The sequence below is a fragment of the Zingiber officinale genome, unplaced genomic scaffold (genome assembly GCF_018446385.1).
Source record: "Zingiber officinale cultivar Zhangliang unplaced genomic scaffold, Zo_v1.1 ctg177, whole genome shotgun sequence".
Taxonomy (NCBI): domain Eukaryota; kingdom Viridiplantae; phylum Streptophyta; class Magnoliopsida; order Zingiberales; family Zingiberaceae; genus Zingiber; species Zingiber officinale.
This window is the reverse complement of record NW_024589867.1, coordinates 1-17,449: the sequence shown is the minus strand read 5'-3', so window position 1 is coordinate 17,449 and position 17,449 is coordinate 1. Positions and strand designations below refer to the sequence as shown.

General features: G+C 37.1%; 2 protein-coding genes across 2 annotated transcripts; both read right to left on the bottom strand.

Moving 5' to 3' along the window:
• Nucleotides 1-318: 318 nt before the first annotated feature.
• On the bottom strand, nucleotides 319-13,289 carry LOC122036582 (U1 small nuclear ribonucleoprotein C-like). The gene is made up of 5 exons (XM_042595950.1): nucleotides 13,120-13,289; nucleotides 13,001-13,043; nucleotides 11,593-11,634; nucleotides 11,241-11,514; nucleotides 319-830 (listed from the first exon to the last, which is right to left on the bottom strand). Exons 1-5 carry the CDS (start codon nucleotides 13,125-13,127, stop codon nucleotides 601-603), a joined length of 597 nt encoding a protein of 198 aa, XP_042451884.1. The 5' UTR covers nucleotides 13,128-13,289; the 3' UTR covers nucleotides 319-600.
• Nucleotides 13,290-15,434: 2,145 nt separating this feature from the next.
• LOC122036575 (F-box protein At1g67340-like) lies at nucleotides 15,435-16,879 on the bottom strand. Its single transcript, XM_042595932.1, has 3 exons — nucleotides 16,567-16,879; nucleotides 16,325-16,487; nucleotides 15,435-16,257 (listed from the first exon to the last, which is right to left on the bottom strand). The coding sequence occupies exons 1-3, from the start codon at nucleotides 16,797-16,799 to the stop codon at nucleotides 15,562-15,564; spliced, it is 1,092 nt and encodes a 363-aa protein (XP_042451866.1). The 5' UTR covers nucleotides 16,800-16,879; the 3' UTR covers nucleotides 15,435-15,561.
• Between the last annotated feature and the right edge of the window lie 570 nt (nucleotides 16,880-17,449).

Below are 17,449 nucleotides of genomic sequence, written 5' to 3'. Positions count from 1 at the left end.
TAACGGAATTCTCTTTTATCTTTCCCGGTTGAATTTGATCAAAATCATTTCTTTCTTTCTTTTTTTTTTTGGGTCCGCCTGTCGCTCGTTGAACATGTAGGTTCAGTCCCATTGACATTTGCTAAGATTTTTTACTGACCAAAATAATTTTGTACAAGAATGTCTCACCGATTTTCAAATACGTTTATTTTATAATGGTTCTAAACAATAAATGAACACGAGTAAATTGGAGTAGAATATCAAACTTGTTCAATGACATTCTGCCCATTCCTTCAAAGCTCAATGTATATTTCGTTGATAATTGGGTAGGCATTCATATCTCAGGAGCAAATTTACGATGATGTTGTAATATCAACACTCAGCATTTATTTAGGCCACGACAATTGGAAGACAGATTTAAAAGGAAAGCCATTGTACTAAAATTACCAAATCAGATGAGTAACCAGACTAATTCTCTTCTAATCTAACACTGTTTTGGGTGCATTAAGTTGAGTCTATGGATGAGGCTGTCAGATGCAAGACACAATCAAAATAAAGAGCATATAAAATCCACAGTTCATATCTCAGCCAGGTTTCTGGAAATAACCTTGTCCGTAGGTCTTACGGTGCAGTAGTAAAGGATTCAAAGTTTGTCGATGCGCTTGATGACGGATTGCCCTGGTAGAAAGCTGGTGCAGAAGTACTGGTGGTTGGCATTGTCACGGCCCCTGAAATGGGCGGTGCTAATGTGGGCGGCCTTGGTAGACTACTCTGAGTTGGTGCCGATGTTGGTGCACCTGGTGGTACGACTGTAGGTGGGGGCGCAGCAACTGTAGGAACAGCTCCATAACCTGCCAATTACGGGAATTACGACTATAAATTGATTTGTCAACGTTTAGAAGCTGCTATAAGATAATGTAAATCCTTCTGCAACTGCTACGTTTCTGTACCAGTAGCTATTTACTAAAGAATAAAAACTAAAATCATGCGACTTTACTAGGGTGTAAACATGCCAAGCCGCTTGCGAACTATTCAAGTCTCGGTTCAAAAAAAAAATTCATTCAAGTTCATTTGTTTAAGTTAACGAGCCGAGTTCGAGCCTAATTTCGAGCTCAAATGCATTATCAAGCCGAGCTCGAGCTTAACAATATTTAGTTGGTTGGAAAATTAGGAGATCCTGATTGCATAAAATCAGGAAATAATCTTTGAAATAATGATCGCATAAAATCAAGAAAGAATCTTGGGAAATTAGGAAATAATTGATTTTAGTCATTTCCATTTCTTATATTTTCTTCCTTTTATTTGTTCATATTTCGGCAATTTGCATCTTCAATTTATTGATATAATGTCTAATTGAAAATGAATAATAAAAAATTCCTTTCTTCTAGTTTTTTTTCTTCAATCTTCCCGATTTTCTTCATGGTATCAGAGCCCTAGGTTCGATCTAGGGTTTATTTTTTTTTCCCATGGCAAATCAACATCCATGGAAGACTCCCTTAATCGGCATGAGTAGAGACTCAATGGTGTCTAGAGAAGAAATGACTGTCAACTCAAATTTAAACTCATCGACATCTTTGGATGGTTCGATGAATGTATTCTCTAATTCACTCCAAGTTAATATTCAGCGTCTTAACGGGAAGAACTACATAGAATGGTCACAGACTGTGCACCTGGTTTTAGAAGGGAAAGGTAAACTTGGATATGTTACAAGTGATAAAACCAGCTGATGGAGACCCCAGATTTAAAGGCTGGAAATCTAAAAATTCGCTCCTTATCGCATGGTTAGTTAATTCCATGGAGCCCCCTATCAGAAAGTCATTTATGTTCCTACCTACAGCCAAAGAGGTGTGGGAGGCAGTTAGAGACACTTATTCAGATTTGGAGAACTCTTTGCAAATTTTTAGCCTAAAATCAAGGCTATGGCAAGCGAAGCAAGGGAAACGTGATGTGACTTCCTACTACAATGAATTGATGACATTGTTACAAGAACTTGATCTATGCTACGATAATATTTGGAATTGTGTTGATGATAGTGTTCGCAAGAGAATAATCGGGTGCCTAAATATTGGAAGAAAAGAACTGATGGTGAAGGTCGTGCACTTTAAACTATTATCTCAAATCAAGAGGGGCAATCTATTCCTAAAGTACTTCCTTTCACCAAGGAACAAATAGACGAACTGTACAAACTCTTTGAGTCTCAGAAAAATCATTCATGTTCAATAGCTCAAAAAGGTAATTGCATGACAACAACCTTCCTTAGTGTCAATTCTAATTGCGCCTCGATCATTGACTCAGGTGCAACTGATCATATAACAGGAATGTCAAACTTTTTCTCTTCTTATAGACCTTGTGCAGATAACCAAAAAATTAAGATTGCAGATGGCTCTCTTTCAGCTATTGCAGGAAAAGGTTCTGTAGTAGTATCACCTATGCTCACTCTAAATGATATCCTTCATGTTCCAAAGTTATCTTGTAACTTTTTATCTATCAGTAAATTGGTTCATGATCAAAATTGTCAAACTAATTTCTTTTCGTCTCACTGTGTATTCCAAGATTTGACCTCGGGTAGGATGATTAGCAGTGCTAAACAGAATGGAGGACTCTACTTCCTTGATAATGGATCTGAAACAAGAAAACAATCTCAACCAAGAGGTTCTTGCTTTGAATCTATTTTTATTTCGAACCATAATATTATGTTGTGGCATTTTAGATTAGGGCATCCTAGTTTTCAATATTTAAAGCATTTGTTTCCTAAATTGTTTCATAATAAAGATCCATCATTATTTCATTGTGAAGTATGTGAGATTGCAAAACATCACCGCACATTCTTCCCTTCATGGCCATACAAATCATCAAAACCATTTACCATAATTCACAGTGATGTTTGGAGTCCTAGTAAGATAAACACCCCCTCTAATAAGAAATAGTTTATCACATTTACTGATGACCATACTTGACTTTGCTGGGTGTATTTATTAAAGGAAAAATCAGAAGTTGAACAAGTCTTTAAATTTTTTTTCAATATGTTGCAGACTCAATTTCAAACTAACATATAGTTTTTTAGAAGTGACAATGGGAAGAAATATTTTAACACAATCTTAGGAAAAATTTTCCTTGAAAAGGGAATAGTGCATCACAATTCGTGTATAGATACACCTCAACAAAATGGTATTGCTGAAAGAAAAAATAAACACCTTCTGGAGGTAGCCCGGGCATTACTTTTTTCAACCAAAGTACCAAAATATTTGTTGGGTGAAGCTATTTTAACTGCTGCATATTTAATTAATAGAATGTCATCTAAAATTCTACAATTTAAGACTTCATTCAATACATTTACAACATGTTTTCCTACTGTTGGTCTTTCTGCTAATTTACCATTAAAAATATTTGGATGCACAACTTTTATTCACGAACATAGGATAACTGGAAAACTTGAGCCAAGGGCAAGAAAATGTGTCTTCGTGGGTTACTCCCCTACGCAAAAAGGTTATAAGTGTTATGATCCGATATCAAAAAAAAAATTTTGTGACAATGGATATCACATTTTTTGAATCACAACCTTCTTTTTAAGGACATTCATCTTCAAGGAGGAGAGTTCAAGGGAAGATTCATTTACTAGCTTTAATGATATGTTAAAATTTGAGCCTACTACCTCTGCACAAATAACAAATGGCCAAGAATCATTTTTGAAACTCCTCTCATAATAAGTGATGTTTCTACTGAATCTAGGCTTACATTTGACAATCAAAAATTTGAAAAACAAAATTGTGAAAAACCTAGTACAAAGCCACAACATGATATGACAGGTAATAGATTCAAGGAAGGGGAACAAACTTAGAAGGGAATCGTCTACTTAAGAAAGAATCATCAGAAAGGGAAAGATGAATCATCTCTACAGCATAGCCGCGATTCTGAGCCAAAGAAAAATCTTCATCCTAGTACTGATAACTCTCTTCCAAAGTCTAATAGTCAATCTGAGTCTGACATACCAATAGCTCTTCGAAAAGGTGACAGATCTTATACCAAACATCCTATATCTAAGTTTGTGTCATATTCTAATTTATCTTCATCCCTTGTCACTTTTTGTTCTCAATTATCCTAGGTAGACATTCCTAAAAATGTACAAGAAGTCCTACAAGTTCCGAAGTAGAAGGAAGTTGTGCTTTGAGGAGATAAGAGCTCTTGAAAGGAATAATACTTGGAAGATTGTTCCCAACAGGGAAAAGAATTGTAGGATGTAAGTGGGTTTTCACTGTGAAGTATAACTCAGATAGTTCAGTGAAGCGATATAAGGCTAGATTGGCAAACCTATGGTGTTGATTACTCTGAGACATTTGCTTCCGTTACAAAACTAATACGATGAGAGTATTTTTATTTATTGTTGTTAATCTAGACGGGCCTTTGATGCAATTAGACGTAAAAAAATGTCTTCCTCAATGGTGATTTAGAAGAGGTGTACATGGATAGTCCACCGGGCTTTGAGGAGAAATTCGGCTCAAAGGTGTGTAAATTAAGAAAGTCTTTGTATGGTCTCAAGCAATCTCCGAGAGCTTAGTTTGAGAAATTTACTCAATCGGTCAAGAAACAAAGATACACTCAAGGACAAACAGATCATACATTGTTTTTAAAATTTTCCACTAAAGGAAATATTATTGTCCTGATAGTGTATGTGGATGATATTATTCTCACGGGTAATGATGTGATTGAAGTAGAAAGACTGAAGAAAAGCTTAGCAGTTGAATTTGTGATCAAGGATTTGGGAACATTAAGGTATTTCCTTGGTATGGAAGTCTCTCGCTCTAGAGAAGGTTTGTTGTCTCTCAACGGAAGTATATCCTTGATCTCTTGGAGAAAACAAGAATGAGTGGTTGTAGATCCGCAGAGACTCTCATGGATCCTAATATAAAACTCTGGGGAAAAGGAAGTGTTCCTGTAGTTGGGAAACTAATTTACCTATCTCATACTTGGCAGACATTGCTTTTTAGAGTGTTGTGAGTCAGTTCATGCATGCACCATTTGAAGAACACCTTGAGGCTGTTTATAAAATTCTAAGATATTTGAAGACTACTCCCGGAAAAGATCTAATTTTTAGAAAGACTAATCAAAGGAGTGCTGATATGATTACCGATGCAGATTGGGCAGGATCGATTAATGACAGAAGATCCACTTCAGGATATTGCACCTTTGTATGGGGAAACCTAGTAACATGGAGGAGTAAGAAACAAAGTGTTGTAGCCAGAAGTAGTACAGAAATTGAGTTTCAAGCAATAGCTCAGGGAGTCTGTGAGGTGTTGTGACGACAATTTACCAAAAGATGTATTTAGATTTCGAATTTACCAAAGGGCACATGCTACTTTGTTATTTACCAAAGGGTGCATCTTTTTATAGTGTTTTTTCTATTCTACCCTCCTGACAAATTTGACTGATTTTCTTTTTATTTTCTCTGTCATTTCTCTACGTCTTCTCTTTCCTCCTATGCATGCAACATCTCTTCTCTTTCCTCTCCGTTTGTTTCTTTCCTCTCTTTACAGTGCTCTTTCTAACGTAAACTTAAAAAGCCTTCTGAGAAGTCGATTCTTCTAAAAACATTTTAACACCCTTAAGAAACCAAAATAAACAATGGATAACACCGTTTAACTCCTTACAACCCCAGAAATTCACAGAAACTTAAATGGGTGTAATCGGAGCTTTCTAGGTCCATAAGTGGATTTCGACCAAAACTCACTGATGGGCTTAGAGAGCTCCGATTGTATCTATTTCGGTTCCTATGGATTTCTGAGATTGCAAGGAGTTCAAATACGTTTGGCCTGATATGATTCCATATCAGGCCCAACGTGGAGAATTTTGGCGATTCTTTCTTATTACATTTTAACACCTCTGAGAAGCCGAAATAAACAATGGATAGCATATTTGAACTCCTTGCAACCTCAAAAATCTACAGGAACCGAAATGGATCGAAACTCACTGATGGACCTAGAGAGCTTCGATTGCACTCATTTCAATTCATGTGAATTTCTGGGGTTGCAAGGAGCTAAATGGTGTTATCCATTGCTTATTTTGGCTTCTCAGGAGTGCTAAAATGTTTTTAGAAAAATCGGCGTGCAAAAGAGAGAAAATAAAAAAAAGAGGAGAGGAAAGAGAAGATATGTTGCATGCATAGGAGGAAAGAGAAGAGAGAGAAATGACAGAGAAAATAAAAAAAAAGTCAAATTTGTCAGGAGGATAGAATGAGAAGAGCACGGTAAAAAGGTATGTCCTTTGGTAAATAACAAATTAGCATACACCTTTTGCTAAACTCAAAAACCTAAATACGCTTTTTGGTAAATTGCAGGTGTTGTGGATATACAGACTTAAAGAGCTCAAGAAACTCAGAACTACCATTGAAGTTATATTGTGATAATAAGACCGCAATAAGCATTGCTAATAATCCAGTCCAACATAATAGAACGAAACACATTAAAATTGATCACATTTTATAAAGGATAAAATTGAAGTTAGAACCATTTGCTTACCATTTGTACCACCTAATCAACAAATAGCTGACATCTTGACGAAGGAACTTGCAAGAGTCAACTTTGAATAGTTAACAAGCAAGTTGTGCATGATTGATATTTATGCACCAACATTAAATCAGGAAATAATCTTTGAGATAATGATAGCATAAAATCAGGAAATAATTGATTTTAGTAATTTCCATTTCTCATGTTTCCTTTCTTTTATTTGTTCCTATTTCAGCACTTTGTATCTTCTATTTATTGATGTAATGTCTAGTTAAAAATGAATAATAAAAAATTCCTCTTCTTCTAGTTTTTTTTTCTTCAATCTTTTCGATTTTCTTCAGGTTCGTGAACTCGCGAGCGTGTTCGTTTAGCGGCTCGTGAATGTGTTCGTAAGAAGCTCACGACCATATTCGTTAAGAGGCTCATTTAAATATCACCTTCCAAACTCCAAAAGAGAAGTTATATAGACAAAATTAAATCAATGGCTGAGACTGGTCTCCTCCTACTTTCTCAATCCGCTGAGATTGTTTCAAATCCAACCAATTCAATATGGGAAATAAAATCCGTTCTCTCTTTTATGGACAGTTTGCAATCATCAAACCCTAGCCTACCCCATCCGTCACCTCGCCGACTGTTAGAGTGTATACTAAAAGCCTAGCTTTTTGTAAATATTTATTTTGAAATAAAGAATCACATTGGTCAAATGTCTACATTTATATGCTAAGTGTAGTTGTTCAATTAATTTATATTGTAGATAACATGGTGTGTGGTGTCACACACAGAAAATCATGTTATCAGTTCCTTATAAGTTATAAATAGTAGCTCACGACTAAGATGGATAGGAACAAACCATTGGAATAGTCGTAGTGTAATTTGGTATTAGTTTATCTTGACTATAAAATTACACTAGTACACTCTGAGTGTATTGAGCAGGATCATTTGAGGAAGTTTCTTTTTATACTGACTATATAAAAGAACAATACCTCTGTTATTATGGAAGTGTGTACTCTTAATCATGATATAATAACAAGCACATATACTTAATACTTATTTCTTTAATTTATCAATGGGTGTGATTTAGCTCGTTAAATCAATAGGCCCGATAAGTTGGGAAATGATATTATTTATATGGTGTTGTTGATTATAAAATGAAACTGTGTCCTAGTAATCTAGGTTGATGATGTCCCCTTGACGAGCTCATAAGGATTGTCATGTAAACCCTGCAGGTGGACTTAGTCCGACATGACGATAAAGTTGAGTGGTACTACTTTTGGAGTTAGATATTAATTAAAGTGAGTTGTCAGTAACTCATTTAATTAGTGGGCATTCAATATTTTAAACACAGGGAGACTAACACACTCATGATAAGAAGGAGCCCATATAGTAATATGGGATTGGTGCGGTAGAGCAATAATAACTCTTTAATGGAATGAGATATTATTGATGAACTCGAGTTGGGTGTTCGGGGTGAACACGGGAAGCTCAAGTTCATCGGAAGACCAAAACCAATTCCTCCTCTCGGTCCCTGTCGTAGCCTCTTATTTATAAAGTCTTATACCCACCCAAACCCAACTTCTTACCCACCTTGAGGTGGTCGGCCAAGCCTAGCTTGGAGCCCAAGCTAAGGCCGGCCAAACCAAGGCTAGATGGGTTCAAGTGGTGGTCGGCCCTAGCTTGGAGCCCAAGCTTAGGTGGCCGGCCACAATAAATTAAAAGGGGATTTTAATTTTTTAAAAAATCTTTCCTTATGTGGAAGCCATGGTTTTAAAAGAGAGTTTAAAATTTAAATCTTTCCTTTTATAGTTTTCTACAAAAGATTAAAAGAAAGATTTAATATCTTTCCTTATTTGTAGTTGAAAAAGAAGATTTTAATTTTGGAGAAAACTTTCATTTTTTGTAATCATCCACATGTTTTAAAAGAGATATTTTTATTTATAAAAGTTTCCTTTTATAACCAACCATGAAGGGATTTAAAGGAAGAAATTTTTTAATTAAAATTTCTTACCGGAAATAAATAAGGAAATTTTATTTTCATGCTTAAAACTTTCCTTGTTTGGAATTAAAGGGGTGGTCGGCCATTGAAAGATTAAAAGGAAGTTTTCCTTTAATTAAATTTTCCTTTTTAGACATTGGCAAGGAAAATAAGGAAGTTTTAATTATATTTAAAATTTTCCTTATTTGTCAAGACCAAGGAATATAAAAGAGAGGGTAGAGGTGCCTCACTTTACAACACACATCTATTATTCCTCTCCTCTCTTTTCCTTGGTGGTGGCCAACCCTCTTCAATTGCTCATCCTCTTCTCTTCTTCCTTGGAGGTCGGCGGCATCACATCTCTTGGAGCTTTTGGTGGTCGGATCTTGTTTGAGGCAGAAGGAGATAAAGGATGCTTTGTTTCCTAGCATCCCTTGGAGCTTGGTGGTGGTGGCCGAAACTTGGAAGGAAGAAGAAAGGCTTGGGTGGATTCTCATCTCGGTAGATCGTCGCCCACACGACGTCCGAGATAAGAAGAGGAATACGACAGAAGATCGTGAGGTTTATAAGCTACAAAAGGTATAACTAGTTTTGTTTCCGCATCATAACTAGTTCATCTTTTGTATGGATTTTGAAATACCAAACACAAGAGGCTAACGATTCTAGATTTCGGATTTATGATTCGATTTTGTGTTTCTTTTGTTTATCGATCTTGTGATTCGATTGTTCTTAATGGTTAAACCTAGGGTTACTGTAAAGAGATTAAATATTGAATTTCGTTGAAAAGCTTTGTCTAGGAAGTGGTGGATGATCTCATACCCAAGAAGGCCTAGTGCCTCGCCATGTTTAACCTGGAAGCCGATCTCTGAAATTAATATTTAATCAAATTTGTAACATGGGTGGATTTGGATTAATAATGTTAATCATCGTTTGCAATCCAAATCTAAACTTCTAAGAACAGATAAGTTGAATTTGGAATCAATAATGTTAAGTTCTGTTTGCGATTCCAAATTTAATTTCTAAAAAACACAATAGGTTGTTAGAAATGGTTCGGGACTTGTACAAAATTTTTGTACAGGGACCAGTACGATATTCCGAGTAGCAACCAACAACCGACATCGTTGTTGCCGACCCTCAGAAGATCGACAACCTCCCGAGAAACTCTCGTCACCTTGTTGTCACCTCGTCATCTAGGGGTGGTTCGGTATAGTATACCGAACCACCGACTCATATACCGTTATCATACCGAAAAATTTAGTATAAAAAAATTTCATATTGATATTATATAGGAATTTTGGTGTACCGAAAATTCGGTATTTTTAGTACACCGAAATTCTAGTATGGTATTAATTCCATATCGTTTATAGTAAAATTTCAGAAATGCTAAGGTATACCGAAAATTTTAATATAAATCTTATACCGATAGTAATACCGAAAAATTCAATATGATATAATACCGTACCAAAATTTTCAGTATACCATAAAATATGTATATTTCGATACAGTAAGTACGGTATACTAAATTTTCAATATTTTCCTCCACCCCTATCGTCATCTCATCGACTCTGTTGTCTTGTCACCTTCTTAAACCCTCATCACCTAGTCGTCACTGTCGCTTGCAAAGAAACTCTCAAGGACAATCCAATCTTTGATCTCCAAATCAAATCCCCACTAGTCCAGCACTGACAATCTCTTCTCTGCATTCTCCAAGCTAGATTTTTTGCTTTACTCATATTTCCCTTCCTTTTTCTACTTTTGTGTTTGCACCACTTTTTTTGCATTGTTTGCTTGTAGAGTTTGAGTGTTTGACCAATTGACATTTTTTTGTTCAGATCCATGTTTTTTGTTGGCATTTTTGTATTTGATTCTTAACTGAAAGAGTTCTATTGTAATGTCATTGGCATGGATAACAATTTTAAAGTAGTCTTGCTTGTGGGCAGTTTATTGTAATCTCGACTACGAGTCGTGGCTTTCATTTGCATGTTATGTATTCATTTTTATAGGTAATTTTCATGATATGCACTTGATTTTCACTGTAGGTGATTTTCACGAGCTCGAGCTCGATTATGTTCCTAATGAGCTCGAACTCAAGCTTGTTTAACAAGCCGAACTCGAACTAAGCTCATTTAATTTTCAAACTAGTTATTTTCGAGCCGAGCTTAAGTCATTCACGAACTCTTTAATTTCATTACGAACCGAACTCGAGTTTAAGAATTAAAGCTCGGATTGAACTCGAGCCAAGCTCAAGCTTAGGAAAAAGCTAATTGAGCCGAGCTCGAGCCTCATACTGTTCGGCTCAGTTCGGCTTGATTACACACCTAATTGAAAACTTACTGGAAATTCCTCCTTCCTAGTTTGACTGAGAAAACATCTAACCATTAGGGCTTCAGTTTTATCATGTTGTCTATCTTTGCAGTAATATTATCTGAATGCATTATGGTTAAGCCATCAACCATAACTATGCAATAATTGGGGGGAAATATATGCATTTGTAACATGTCAAACCAAGAAATCCATGACATCCATGTTCTATTTAGAGAAGTCCGATAAACTTGTCTATATAAAATTAAAAACGATTGGCTAGAATGACCTAATAATACAGTCAAATAACAAAATTGGCTTGGCTTGCTGTGTGATGATGAGAAGTTCATGTAATTAATTACCTGAACTATAAACATTAGCTTGGAAGGACTTTAACATAATAGCCTACTAACAGAACAAAGAATACAAGTAAAAGAGATTGTTAAGTAGCTAAAATTTAAGAGCAACCAAAACTTTTTTTAATATACCTGGTGCACCAACTGGAAGCGGCAAAACTGGGGGTCTGACCCCTGGTAGAAGTGGTGCTGTCATAGGAACCTGAGGCGATGCTCCAACAGGTAAAATAGGAGGCATTAAAAATGGAAGAGGGGGTCGGGCCCCTGGCATGGTCATGAGATGTTGGTTAAAGGTGGCGCCAACTTGGAACGCTGCAGCCTGGCCTAGATGTTCCTTGATTCTCTGATCAATTAAACTTTGGGTTTGCTGCTCCTCAAATTGCTGATAGTAAGAGCGGACATTTGCCTGTTGTTGAAGGACTAATAAGTAAAAGATACAAAGTAGGAAAAGAATATAGTATATGAGGTCAGAAAGTATTGAAACCTTGTGCTTATAGCCAGCATTGTGTTGCTTTCTGACAGATGGCTGCAACGGAAAGAGATTGAAATAAGTTCATTCCCTCTCCAAAATACAAAAACGCCATTTGCAAAACTCTACAAATAAAGAGCCTAAAAAATTTGTGAAAAGCATGGTAGTTATGGTACATTAAAGAAATATGTGAAAGTACCTCCAAGTAACAGAAAAGGTTATGGTTAAAATATGCATAATAGTTAATGATCTAAGGAAGAAAAGGCAGAAAATTTAAATAGCATGTGACAATGAAACTCTATTTATATGGTTAAATTTTGTATATTGAAATGAGTTATTTTGCTTGTTAGATGATAAAGTTGCCCCTTTTAGTAAAATAGGCTGTAACTAATAACAGAGAACATGTAATGAAGAAATTATATGTAGAAGATGTGGACCTAGTCTCTGAGCCTAGTCAAATGAGTAGTTTGGATCAGTATACAACTTTAAACCTGCTATCAGAATGTAAGCTCCTCCCTAAACACTCATTCAATAAGGTCGGAAAGAAACTGAGGGACAAGTAATAATGTAGAATTTCTACAATACCCAAGAATAATGCAAGATCATGTATCTTATTAGAATAACTATAAATTTGAGCTTCATAAAATCTTGACCATTTAGTTAACAAAAGCTAATGAAGATTTATTTCAGTTTAATGAAAATCAAACCCACATGTTACAACGTGTGTGAGTTAAGCAAAATAGGTGATGCAAAATAAAGGAAATAGCAAGGTACAGGACAGGACTGGTTCTCGGGATGGAAGCCTAAGTATCATATGATGCAAGTTATAGCATTCCACACATAGAACGTCAATACATCTTCAATGAAGTTTATAAAGTATTCATAAAATGTGTAACAATATTCTATACTAAAGCTAATTAGGAGAACCCCGTCAGAGTCCCAAATTAGATAATAGTGTTTGGAGTGAGATCATAAAATTAATCCAATTTGCAAGAAATCTCAGTAATATATAACACAATGGTTTAGTGTATTTTATCAATTTAATCTGAAACACTACAAATTTCAGACTAACAAAGGAACACTTATATATGAAGAAAAATGAATTTAACCAGTAGGACTCAGAAAAAAATTTCAAGATCATATAAAAGACTATAGTATCTTTTATTAAAGAAATATCAGTGATGCCAATAGCTATTTCCTTTATAATTTCACAATCGAATAAGGGAACAATGATAATGGCAAATAGAAAGATCTAATATCCATTAAAGCTTTAATTTGTTGCTAATTATAAATAATCCTAATGCTATATTCGCACAGCCACAGCCGAGACCAAGCTGAAACCAAAATATCCAACTTGATCTAATGATTGGAATCCAAGTACAAGCATCAAGCCAAGATACACTAAAGAAATGGGGAAACTTACAGAATCATGAGTCAAGTAAGTATCGCAATAATCGCAATAGTACCTGAGACCAAAAGATTAGGATTTGTAAAATTGCACGGCAACACAAAAAGAAGGAAAGAAGAAAACGCCATTACTACCGAGGCATCTCGCCGGCGGAGAAACAAGAGGATTTCGATCGGGCACGGAACCACGTCGATGGAGCAGAAGGCGGAGGCGAAATAGAAGAACCGAGAAGGGTGGAGACTGCCTACAGCAGCGGACGCCGGAAGAAGATGCCTTCGATTTCAACCTAACAAATCCTCTCCTACTTTTCGGGTTTCGGATCGTAGTCTATCGGGTTTATACGAGTCCAATGCCGACAAAAATAAGCACAAATTGTATCTGGAATTTCCGTGAATTAATAACTACTGTTTTTAATGAATGATTAAATATGTGTAATATAATACATAAATATATATAAATTAATAAATATTTATTATTAGATAATTAAATAATATTATCCCACACTAATATAATTTATTTTATAAAAATATTAAAAATAAAATAAAAGTTAAATTATTAATTATATATTAAAAATGTCTTATATCATTTGAAGAACTAATGAGATAATTGATGAGATATAGAGATGGATAAATATGATTATAATTTTTTTAAAATAATCAATGAGATATAGATGAATTGATGTGGTTGTATCGAAATGCAGAAGAATCGAAATATATGGATTGATATGTCATGATATAAAAATGATCAGAACAAAAAATTTATAGTAAAAATTGAAAAGTGAGAAAGGGGGAGCTCTCTAGCGCTTAATATAATTGAATGTTCTGCTCCGGATAGGGTCTATAAGATGGGGAGGGGAAGATAAGCAATGCAATTGTTGCAAACCTTTTAGAAGAGTTGTCAAACAGAATTGACTTAACTCTTTCCATCTATTCTTTGAAGAGTTTCTCTTTTTCTCCCTTAGAAAACATAGGCCCTTAATTTAGCGGTTCAATTTGCTTCAATCGAAGTGATCGCTCTATTCCAGCAGCAAAAATGCCTTCTTTTACTTTTGTTTTGTTTCCTGATTTCACTTTCTTAGTGGAAGGCGTTAAGTGCCCCATTGGTCAATTAGGATTTGAAATCAAGTTCAAAGTGTGAAGAAGAATTGATACGGATTGAGACAGTAAGAAGAAACAATGCAAAAATTAAGTTATGTCTAAAGATAAAAAATTAAAATTACTAGTAATCCTTGAATTTTTTTCCATGTGAAAAAAAATATTAATCTAACTTAATTTTAAATTTTATCAAAATTATTAAAGGTTTATGTTCTTAATTAAATAGTTAAATTTTAGAGCCCCGGTAAAAGGATAACTTTTTGAAAGAAAAAAAAGTGTTAATTTATTGTACTCTTACCTTTAAGTTTTAAACTATATTAAGGACACTCAAAGGCAATAGAAAAAGTATAGTAATCATCTTGTTTAATAATTTAAGGAAAAAACTTTGAAGGTTCAAATTGTGAAGTTGATAGAATTCCAATATTCCACCTTATTAATGGCTCCCAACCAAATCAGGCAGGGCATTAAACAACAGCAGTCAATCTCAAAACGAAAAAAAACAATCCAAAAAAGAAATGATTATTATTATTTTTGTCAGATACGTCATTAAATTTCAGGAAGAAACTGGTAAACACTGCATGTGATGTGAGCATCCTCCCTGAGTGAATGCCTGCCCTGATGGCTCTAAGTCTCGACTCTCGAGAGAGAAGAAGGAGCAGCAGGCAGGTGAGAAGTGGGTGGCTGAGGCAGGGGAAATGAGATCGGATCTTCTGTCTCACAAAATCCTCTTCCTATGTCCCATTAAATTTTTTAAAATCTCATTAACACAATTAGAAATTTAAAAAATAAAACAAAAAAAGTGAATGGGACACAGGACAGGAGGTTCTTGGGGACAGAAATTCGATCTCGAAATCTAAAAGTGTAGATCATGCTTAAACAGATCTAGATTTGAAAAATGAGTTCAATTAGAAATTTTTTAAAAAAATCATATGATGAGAAGGTTTCGGTGCTCCACTTGCTGCTGTCATTTGATGGTGGAGCTGAATGTATGTTTCTATTCAACTACGAGATAAGAAGAAGAGAACAAGCCCCAATCTTTTACTTTAACTTTTTTTTGTTTTAACTTTTTCTTTTCCTATTCTCTTCTCTTTATTCCAGAATAATATGCTCTCTCTTGAAATTCTGGATACTGAATATTGTATTGACTTTCTTCCGATCATCTTCTTTCTTGATTCTATATGAAAATCTCAGCTTTGATTCGCATGGGTGATTGTGCTGATTAATTGTTTTTTTAAAAAAAAAATGATTAAAGAGCCCCACTGTGGTTTGCGGATGATGATGAAGGACGGGCAAAGGGAGCTGCTGGAATTGATTCTTCTGGTGGGAAATGGAGTCCGGCGAGAAGAACAGCGAAGTGAAGAAAAGTTTAATGATTAGAAAGGGCCAAAACAACTCCAGTTACAAAAAAAAAAAAAAAAATCAGAGAGTTGTGGAATCTTGCATCAGTAATGCGGTGAGATGCTTGTCGTCATTCTTATTTTCTCAGTCGGTGGCGGCGGCGACGTCGTAGATGACCGGCGGTACGCACTCGGCCTTGTGCGATAGTCTCCAGTCCAGAGCCTGGCACGCTCTGGAGCAGTAGCTGACGACGCCGCAGACCGAGCACCGCCGGAACTCGTGCCGCCGGGTCTCCGGGCGGCCGCAGTTGCGCTGCGAGCAGAGGCGCAGGTCCTCCGGCAGCGACGTGGCTGCGGATTCGAACCAGTCGACGAGGAACCGGTTGGCTGGGTGCGGCTCCGGCGGCGGCAGGTTCCAGCCGAAGTCGCTGAGGAGGGCGCTGCCGCCGCCGGAGGCGACCGCGGCAGCTTCCGCGATTCCTTCCGCGGTCATCCGTCGGCGTTGCCCATTCTTCCACGCCGGCAACGACGCGATGGCGGACACGAGCTCCCGGGTGTTGGCTTGGAGCAAGAAACGGCGTCCCTCGTTGACATTCCGGCGGACGCCGTAGCCGTCTTGAAGGCAGTGACCGAGCTCGCGCAAGGCATCGACGTGGCCGCAGAAGGCCGCGCGGGCGCTCAGCGCGACGCCAGCGCGGAGGTCCTTGGCGTTCTTGGAACCGCCGCTGCCGTTAAACTGGATGATCGCCAAAGAGTACAACGCCCATGGATGCGATCGGATCGCCGCCTTCGCCATCAACGACGCGCCGGATCCTCTGTTTCCGAGCGCATAGAACCGTATCTGAAACAATTTGCAGCAATTAAAATCCAATTTTGATGAATCGATCGACGCACAAAGACGCATATACCATGCCCAAAATAAAGCAAGCTTCCAGATTGCCACAATCGACGCATCGACTGAGGAAACCATGAGCCGCCTCCGACCAAGCTTTCGCTCTGACGGCGAGGCATCTCCTGCTGGCCTTCGCCAACACCGACGGTTGATTTTCCAGAGCCCAAAATCTCTTGCACCTGCAAAATTCCCTCCCAAGAAATCAAATCTTAGCCCGATTTCGAGCTTTTAAAATCAATGCGAGGAACAGGAACGCACGTCAAAAAAGCGTTGAAGAGATCTTGAGGGCGGTCGGCGGAGGAGCTGAGCTTGGAAAGCACGAACACGAGAATATCATCTGGAAGCGCGTCGAAGCAATCGACCCCCGCCGAAGGGGCCACGAGCATCGGCCGTTTCCGGCCGCGGGGTTCGTCGATGCCCTGCCTCCGCCGCCGGTTCCCCCCTGCGCAACCGATCTGAGGCTCGTTTCTGAGGCATTGTCGTGCTTCCATTTTTTTTTTCCCCTCGCTTCGCCGGATCTGCTTCAATTACATACAGAGGAGGAGAGGAGAGGAGGAGGTGAGTCTGAGTCTCCGAGAAATCCATGGCGGAAGACTATTTATTCACTGTTCCAAGTGCGGATCCGACAAAGAAGATACGACACGTGCCAAATTACGTATTTAACCTTGTCTCTTCCATAAAATTACGACGATTCCCAACGTCCGTTGACCCGAGCGCCCGCATAAAAATCACAAACGTGGTTGTACTTGTACCCGTATCTGATGATCTGATCTGGATATTTTTCAAAATGGCCCTCGAGATATAACAGTTTCTCAAAACATTACTTAAAGTTGTATTAATATTTTAAATTATCCATTTAAAAGACAGCTTAAGAGGATAAATTGGATATTTCAATTTTAAAGAGGGGTATTTTAACGTGATATTTTAAGAACCCAAAAAGGAAATTTCAGATAGATCTCCAAGGATTAGAGTATAATTAGACGGTTAATGAGCTTATAATTAGTTAAAGTAGTTGAGTTGTGTTTAATTAACATGGAAGGTACAAAATTAGAGGGCGGTTATGAGCTTAACGATCAATTAACTCCTTGGAAGTTAAAGATTAAGAATGAGTACTTCTCGTGCGCATGATAATTAGTTAACT